The following is an 8987-nucleotide window of genomic DNA, read 5'->3' as shown; positions in this document are numbered from 1 at the left end:
TGTCATAATAACACATTTTGTGTGTACGTTTATTTTGTGATGATTTAACTAAAAACGTACAAGTATATGAGCATAGGTGAAATCATGTTATACTCTTGAAAAAAAAATATGGAAATTTTAAAACTACATGACTTGTTTATGGAGAAAATGCTGGAGTGATACCTCCTGTTTTCACCTCCTTCCCAGCAAGTGCGCATGGCTCGCATTGGGATATTTTGCGCATGCGTGTTTTGTTTTGACGTGTCAGGTTTTTCAGAAGCTAAAAGATCAATAATGATCGGCTGTGTTGACAAAATCTTGGATTCCTCAAGTCAGAGAATTAAAATATTAAAAGTTACTGTGACTGAGAGGCTTCTATTGTTAAAGGTGGAGTCTGTGGAAGGATTTTTCTCTATAAAAATGAATTTTTTCCAACCTAAATTAAATAATTCTTTTGAAAAGAACCCCAAACTCAACTTTTCTCGTATCCATGTGATAACTTTACACTGAAAAACTACCTAAAATGAGTTTTAACGTCCCCGTCAGTTTATGTTTAGGTTCCAAATTTAATAATATATTTCATTTTGTTTAAATTAATGAATCAGTGTATTTATATTTTCAGCCGGCTCTTTTAGTTTTTTCATTTTTACTAAACAAAAGCTGTAAACAATGACAAATACTGTGCCATTTGTATTTTCTTAACACTTTTAATGACGGATTACCTGAGTAAATTAGATCAACCCCTCTCCGATAGGATTGTGCTTTTTATATCCTTTATTTAGGTCATTTGTATTTTTAGGGATACCAATTATTTTTGTTAAATGTTGATTTAAATGACATCTTTGTTAAATGTCTTAAATGTTTTTTAGTGACAAAAAGCTTCAGTTAAAACAAAAGGATAAAATATCAGAGCTTTCAGGAAATCATATGAAGAAGTACTTTTATTGGGGACAGTCAAAATGGATCAGTTTATTATTAATAATAATTATTATTATTAATAAAACCAGCAGATATTCAGTTTATCATGGCGGATAAAAGGAGTGAATCCACAAGGATTTAAGGCTCTCTGTGTCTCTGTTTTCTGTGTTTTTGATGAAGCAGCATCCCAGCAGGACAGTTCTTCTTCTCTGGCTGTAATGCTGGCAGCAGCAGCCAGCAGGACAGTTCTTCTTCTCTGGCTGTAATGCTGGCAGCAGCATCCCAGCAGGACAGAGTTCTTCTTCTCTGGCTGTAATGCTGGCAGCAGCATCCCAGCAGGACAGAGTTCTTCTTCTCTGGCTGTAATGCTGGCAGCAGCATCCCAGCAGGACAGTTCTTCTTCTCTGGCTGTAATACTGGCAGCAGCAGCCAGCAGGACAGAGTTCTTCTTCTCTGGCTGTAATGCTGGCAGCAGCATCACATCAGGACAGTTCTTCTTCTCTGGCTGTAATGCTGGCAGCAGCAGCCAGCAGGACAGTTCTTCTTCTCTGGCTGTAATACTGGCAGCAGCAGCCAGCAGGACAGAGTTCTTCTTCTCTGGCTGTAATGCTGGCAGCAGCAGCCAGCAGGACAGTTCTTCTTCTCTGGCTGTAATGCTGGCAGCAGCAGCCAGCAGGACAGTTCTTCTTCTCTGGCTGTAATGCTGGCAGCAGCATCACATCAGGACAGTTCTTCTTCTCTGGCTGTAATGCTGGCAGCAGCAGCCAGCAGGACAGTTCTTCTTCTCTGGCTGTAATGCTGGCAGCAGCATCACATCAGGACAGTTCTTCTTCTCTGGCTGTAATGCTGGCAGCAGCATCACATCAGGACAGTTCTTCTTCTCTGGCTGTAATGCTGGCAGCAGCATCACATCAGGACAGTTCTTCTTCTCTGGCTGTAATGCTGGCAGCAGCAGCCAGCAGGACAGTTCTTCTTCTCTGGCTGTAATGCTGGCAGCAGCAGCCAGCAGGACAGTTCTTCTTCTCTGGCTGTAATGCTGGCAGCAGCATCACATCAGGACAGTTCTTCTTCTCTGGCTGTAATGCTGGCAGCAGCAGCCAGCAGGACAGTTCTTCTTCTCTGGCTGTAATGCTGGCAGCAGCATCACATCAGGACAGTTCTTCTTCTCTGGCTGTAATGCTGGCAGCAGCAGCCAGCAGGACAGTTCTTCTTCTCTGGCTGTAATGCTGGCAGCAGCATCACATCAGGACAGTTCTTCTTCTCTGGCTGTAATGCTGGCAGCAGCAGCCAGCAGGACAGAGTTCTTCTTCTCTGGCTGTAATGCTGGCAGCAGCAGCCAGCAGGACAGTTCTTCTTCTCTGGCTGTAATGCTGGCAGCAGCAGCCAGCAGGACAGAGTTCTTCTTCTCTGGCTGTAATGCTGGCAGCAGCATCACATCAGGACAGTTCTTCTTCTCTGGCTGTAATGCTGGCAGCAGCATCACATCAGGACAGTTCTTCTTCTCTGGCTGTAATGCTGGCAGCAGCATCACATCAGGACAGAGTTCTTCTTCTCTGGCTGTAATGCTGGCAGCAGCAGCCAGCAGGACAGAGTTCTTCTTCTCTGGCTGTAATGCTGGCAGCAGCAGCCAGCAGGACAGTTCTTCTTCTCTGGCTGTAATGCTGGCAGCAGCCAGCAGGGGGCAGACTCATCCCATCGCTGCCAGCAGGGCCTCGCTCAGGTTTCGCAGTCGTGCGTTGGGCTGTCCGCTCTCAGATCGCAGCAGAGCAGCGACGGCTGCAGCTGCCCCGTGGGGACAGAACCTCCCCCCGACCAGCGCCTCGCTCAGCTGGCGGCTCAGCCGCAGAGGCAGCCACTCTGCGGGCACGCCCAGCTGGCAGCTCGCCACCAGCCCGCTCTTCACCTCCATCTGCAGGCGGGCGGAGCAGCGAGCACGCAGCCCCTCGTCCCTCAGCTCCAGAAGCGTCTCCACGCTGAATTTAGGCGTCTTACCGAACGTCCAGTCCCAGCTGCGCAGCTCCGCCGCCATGCTGCCCAAACCGGGAAACTCGGACTCTTCGGACGGGTCGACCAGAGTGGAGGCGGAGCTTAGGCCGAACTCTGATGGTCAGAAAGAAGATAAAGACACCGTGAACACGCCAACACACACATCTCATTAGTATGGAAGTGTTTCTGTGCCATCAGAGTCTGAATACGAATTTCTAATATTGAATTTTTACAGCATCAAAATCAGACTTTGAATGTGAAAAACCAACAGTGTAAAAAAAAAAATCAATTTCTAAAAACAAAAATCAGTGTAAAAAAAAAAATTCAACTTCTAAAGAAAAATTCAAGGCAAAAAAAATTCAATGCAAAAAAAATTCAATGGAAAAAAAAAAAAAAAAAAAAAAAAAAAAAAAAAAAAAAAAAAAAAAATCAGTGGAAAAAAATTCAATGCAAAAAAAATTCAACTTAAAAAAAATTCAATGTAAAAAAATTCAGTGGAAAAAAATTCAACTTAAAAAAATTCAATGTAAAAAAAAAAAAAATCAATGGAAAAAAATTCAACTTAAAAAAAAAAATCAGTGGAAAAAAATTCAACTTAAAAAAAAAAAAAAAAATCAGTGGAAAAAAATTCAATGCAAAAAAAATTCAACTTCAAAAAAATCAGTGGAAAAAAATTCAACTTAAAAAAAAAAAAAAAATCAGTGGAAAAAAATTCAACTTAAAAAAAAAAAAAAATCAGTGGAAAAAAATTCAATGCAAAAAAATTTCAATGCAAAAAAAATTCAGTGGAAAAAAATTCAATAGAAAAAAATTCAATGCAAAAAAATTTCAATGCAAAAAAAATTCAGTGGAAAAAAATTCAATAGAAAAAAATTCAACTTAAAAAAATTCAGTGGAAAAAGAACCAGACTCAACATCCGGGTCTCAATTCAATTCATCCAACAGCAGCCAATCAAGTTACGCTACATTGGACAGATCAGCCATGTTTGAAGTTGAATTTTTTTCCATTTAATTTTTTTGAAGTTGAATTTTTTTAAGTTGAATTTTTTTAAGTTGAACTTTTTTCCACTGATTTTTGTTTTTAGAAATTGATTTTTTTTTTCTGTTGGTTTTTCAAATTCAAAGTCTGATTTTGATGCTGTAAAAATTCAATCTTGGAAATTCGTATTCAAACTGATGGCACAGAAAAACTTCCATTAGCTATAGAAAGTACCTGTGTTGTACTGCTGCACCAGGGCTTCCAGAAGCTCCTCCCACCGCAGCGAGGGGGCGTGGTCCACCAGGTTGGTGACGGGCGAGGGGACGCTGGGCGTGGCGTTGCTTTGGATACCGGGACAGGAAGGGCGGAGCACGGCGGAGAGGGCGGAGCGGTCGGCAGAGTGAAGCAGCGTGCAGTGATGGTACGACGACGTCCGGCTGAGTCTGGACGCCGTGCCTGTGACATCACAAACGACAACAAAATAAGCGTCTTTCTCCCTCGTGTCCTCGCTGATGAAGCCGGCCCGGAGTTCCACCGGACCGCCTACCTGAGATCTTGTAGCGTCCGTTCAGTAAGATGTCGAATCTGTCGGTGGCGTGGACGTCCAGTCCCGGCCGGAGCCGCCGCAGCGCCTCGGTGACCACCTTCAGGTTCCTCCGGCGGTCGTACGCCTTCTTGGAGGCGAAGAAGGTCAGGTTGAGGTTCCCGAGGTCGTGGAAGACCGTCCCGCCGCCGCTCCGCCGGCGGGCCAGAGGGACGCCCGCCCTCCTCATGGCCGGCAGGCTGCACTCGCTCCAGGGATTCTGGTGGCGCCCGATGACCACGGCCGGCCGGTTCCGCCACAGCAGCAGGACGTGGCGCCGCTGCAGGTCCACGTGAGCGTCGATCCAGTCCTCCAGAGCCAGGTTCTGGTGCACGTCAGTGGACTGGGACTGAAGGACGAGCCCGCCGCCGGAGGAGTCCGTGAAGAGGCCGCGGGGACGGGTCCAGACCTGCAGCGGCCCAGTTCCAGCTCTGAGGAAAGAAAACGCCCTCCTGAGCGGTGATGTCATCGTGTCTGCTGTCACCGCCGCATGCTGGAAACATCTGGAACGTCAGAGCGAAAGACTCATCAGAGCTGCGACCCGAAGAAAAGGAACCGCTCAATCAGACATCATCAAGTCCCGTTTTGGTCTTAAAGGGATAGTTCGCCTCTTTTGATATCTTTGACATATCAGCAACATCATTTCTGAACATTTTCTTACCCCCTGCTGCGTCCTGTGAGCAGAGTTCCAGCCTCGCTTTGGCGTTGATGAAGGTAGTCTAGGTGGCTAGGGTTTAATTGGCTGTCATTTTATCCATATAAAACTCAGTAAAATGTCTTTCAGTCGGATCTTTTTCATGTTTTTCCGTCATTTTATCCACATAAAACTCAGGAAAAAGTCAGGAAAAAGTCAGACCTCACAATCGCTTGGCCCTATTTTCTCTCCCTTCGTATCACTGCCTGCTGCCGCCTGCCGACAGCCGCGCCTGTTACGCTGTTTACTGCTCGGTCTGCACAGCAGGCAGTGATACGAAGGGAGAGAAAATAGGGCCAAGAGATTGTGAGGTCTGACTCTTTCCTGGAGAACCATTTTGTGATGCAAATGTATTACTCTGTTGAACGCATATTGTTTTGAGAAGCAAAACGCTTTATTTTTTAAACCCCAGCCAACTAGCCGGACTACCTTCATCAACACCAAAACGAGGCTGGAACTCTGCTCACAGGACGCAGCAGGGGGTAAGAACATGTTCATAAATGATGTTGCAGATATGGGATGTCATACAGCTTCATGTCAAAAGAGGCGAACTGTTCCTTTAATCAGACCCGTTTTATGGACTTTATAGAGCAAAGAAATCATTTAAACATAAAGCACCAGAAACGAGCTCGACCTTGCACCGAGAGCGTAGACACAGCTCCGGCTTTGGTTTAAAGGGACCGAACAATCATCAAACTATTAATAATTCAGATCATTACAATTTCAAATACCAGCGTCCAATCAAGAGAGCTGGAATTTATGGATGATGTGGACTGAAAATAGATACATTTTTTTATCCAAATTCCATATTTTTGGGCTCTGAACAGACGAAAGAAGACAAAATAAAAGTGTAATCAGAGACAAGCAGGAACTGAACGGACCTTTCGTCCTTTTATCTGCTCATTTCTAACCAGAGATGCTCCTGATATCCAGCTCTGAGATCTTCATCTGCTGTGTTAATGCTGTAAATGATGCTGCCTGAGACACCCAAACCCACCTTGTTCCTCCTGATAAATGAAATGATTCAGCCTTTTTTTTTTTTAAAAGAACAAGTGGCGATTAGATTTAATGTTGAATTAAGCTGTTAAATTCTGACTGTTAAAACTCACTCAGGCAGGTTGGAGGCAGAAACTCTTGATTATTACTTCACCTTTTTTCCTATGTTTATGGTTGTTTAAAGGTTTAATTCAAAGAAAGAATAAGCGTTCTTACGGCACTGAAAACAGAAAATGATTCAGTAAACTTTTAATTATCAAATCATAACTTCCCCCCACACAACACGCCCACATGGAACAGTAGATACATCACAAGGAGAAACAAGTCGCTGTGAATCAAGGACTGGATGGATGAAGGTGTTTGGTCTCCAATTCATTTAGTTGATGATGAAGGGTGTTTGCCTCAAATATAATCTGATCATCAATCTAAATTTCTTTGTATCCATAATAAAAGCCACCCCTAAACCTACTTAATTTAATTCAAGGGATTGTTTCCAAATGAAATTGTTATTTTAAAGCTATTAAGATTCCTAATAAAAACAATCAGAAAGATGTCTGATGACATCACGCACCCTTTAGTGTCATTTCGTAACTCCATTAAACACATTTTCTCCAAAGAAGACATTTATTCGTTGCGTTCTGAATATTTAAAGCTCCCCATTAATCCCAAAGTAAAAGAAATTCATTCTGGATTGATGACCGGCTGCACACGGAAATCCGTCTGCAACCCTTTTCCCTAAAAGACATTATTTATGCTGTTATTTTGGTTAACAGTGAATGGGACTTTCTGGTGAATAACATATTATTATTCGGAAAATATTTCATACGTAAGTGTAAATATATGAATGTAAAACCCAGATTTTTTGTATTTCATAAAGATTTTCTTTCCTTTACGAAAGCCCCTTAATATTATAAAAAGTAAAAATGCTACGAAACTTTTTAGTTTGTTTGAAAAACAAACATTATCTTGTCTTTATTTATTTTATGAATATTTTATTTTCACGTTTTCTGTTCTGCATTCTTCACATGCACCTGCTCCTTTAAAATGTACATAAGATGACGTAAGCCATGTATTTTGTACATGATTTAATAATAAATTATTTAAAAAGTAAAAAAAGAAAAACTTTTAATTAATCACGTGATGCGGCTTGACATTCGTTAGCTTTGAAGACAGGAAAACACGAACCGGGATTTAAGAATTTTAGTTGTCATAACGACAATAAACGAGCTGAAACAGTACGTTACGTAACCTGTGACGCCACCAACCGCCGCCTTGACTCCAGGAAACGCTAGCATTACTAATAAAGTCAAAGAAGTCTCTTTTAAATTAATTCATCAATTTTATCCAACTAAGCACTTTCTTCAGAAATATAAAGCTGATATTGATATTTCCTGTTCTTTTTGTAAGCTTTACCCAGAAACATCTGCTCATCTGTTTTGGAACTGTACATGCTCGAAGAAGTTCTGGAAAGACATTGTTGCTCTGATATCCAACTGTATCCAGCCAGATTTCCTTCTTTTCTTTGATAATTTTTTGTTTGGTATCACAGATTTCAAGGCGAAAGATTCCTCTCCCACATACCTTATCAGTCTAAGTCTGTTGCTTGCTAAATTTCATATCCATAAAAGTAAAATAATGCACAGGAAACCACTTTTTGACCTCTTCGTAATTGATGTAAAATTGTATCTTGACTCAATCTCGAATTCAATTAACAAAAAGGCTATAAAAACAATAAGTATCTGGAAAGACTATAACTTATTTTTGTAATTCGCATTTACTTGTGTAATTTATTTTTTTTTCCTTTTTCTTCTCTCTTCTGTTCTAACAGTTTTCTATCGTTGTATTTTTTAACTATTTATTTCATGACTACTGTTACTGTGATATTGTGAAGATAAATAAAGTTTGTTAATTTAAAAAAAAGAAAAAAAAAGGAAACGCTAGCATTAGCATTAGCATTAGCCAAGTTCCAAGTCCTCGCGTTGTTTCTCAAAACAAAAACCGAAGCTCTTGTGAGCGTAACTTTGACAAAAAGCTGTGTGAACAAACATTTTAGAGTTTTAGTTTCACGAAGGACGCATAACAGCTCCTGACCTGGTCCGCAGAGGAGTTGCTCCGGATGTTCTGGACTCCAGCAAGGACAACCGTTGAGTGACAACTTCCGCTCTGAACCTTCAGAATAAAAGAGAGCAAAACGTTGGCTTTAATTCACCACGGTTGTATTTATGTGGATATAACTGTGATGGTGGGAAACACACATGCAGATGGACCTGGCGTAGTTTTCACTGTAATATTACATTATTACAAATGTTTTATGTGGCATTAAACTCAACATAATTCATCCTTCAGTTCTACTTTTGAAAATATTCGACCTTCCTCACAACAAGATAAAAACTCCAATGTGACCAGCTCCAGTTCATAATGACCGTTTGGTTTCTTAATCATTCTTATATTTGCTTTTGTAATCTTACTGGTTGTTACTTTTTGTGTGTTGTGTTTTCACGTTATAGAGTTAGGTGAATCCATATGTTCTTTATATTACTGGACTGATTTATTCATAATTGCCCTTATAGAAAAACACTTGGGTCAATCAAGCTGCTTTTGATAATGTAAGGTGATTTAAGTTGGAAACTTTCTGTCAACAGAAGTAAAAAAAAAAGCTGTAAGATTGTGTGTGCCAATGTGTTTGTGCCCATAAAGTGCACAGGGGGCATGTACAACATCATTTATTTTAATGTTGTAAGACTTTAGTGAACCTTGAATGATTAGTTTTGTTTGTGAGTGTGTTTTACCAGCGCTGCTCTAAAAAAAATCAAACAGTCATCAGGATGCAGACTCTAAACAAGGTCAAATAT

The 8987-nt window shown here is 41.2% G+C and overlaps 1 protein-coding gene across 1 annotated transcript; it reads right to left on the bottom strand.

The window, feature by feature from the left end:
* Positions 1–902: 902 nt before the first annotated feature.
* On the bottom strand, positions 903–8282 carry lipt1 (lipoyltransferase 1). Its single transcript, XM_075477357.1, has 4 exons — positions 8227–8282; positions 4410–4948; positions 4097–4318; positions 903–2997 (listed from the first exon to the last, which is right to left on the bottom strand). The coding sequence occupies exons 2-4, from the start codon at positions 4912–4914 to the stop codon at positions 2585–2587; spliced, it is 1140 nt and encodes a 379-aa protein (XP_075333472.1). The 5' UTR covers positions 4915–4948; positions 8227–8282; the 3' UTR covers positions 903–2584.
* Between the last annotated feature and the right edge of the window lie 705 nt (positions 8283–8987).

The sequence above is a fragment of the Odontesthes bonariensis genome, chromosome 11, assembly GCF_027942865.1.
Source record: "Odontesthes bonariensis isolate fOdoBon6 chromosome 11, fOdoBon6.hap1, whole genome shotgun sequence".
NCBI lineage: Eukaryota > Metazoa > Chordata > Actinopteri > Atheriniformes > Atherinopsidae > Odontesthes > Odontesthes bonariensis.
This window is presented reverse-complemented; position numbering and strand designations above follow the sequence as displayed.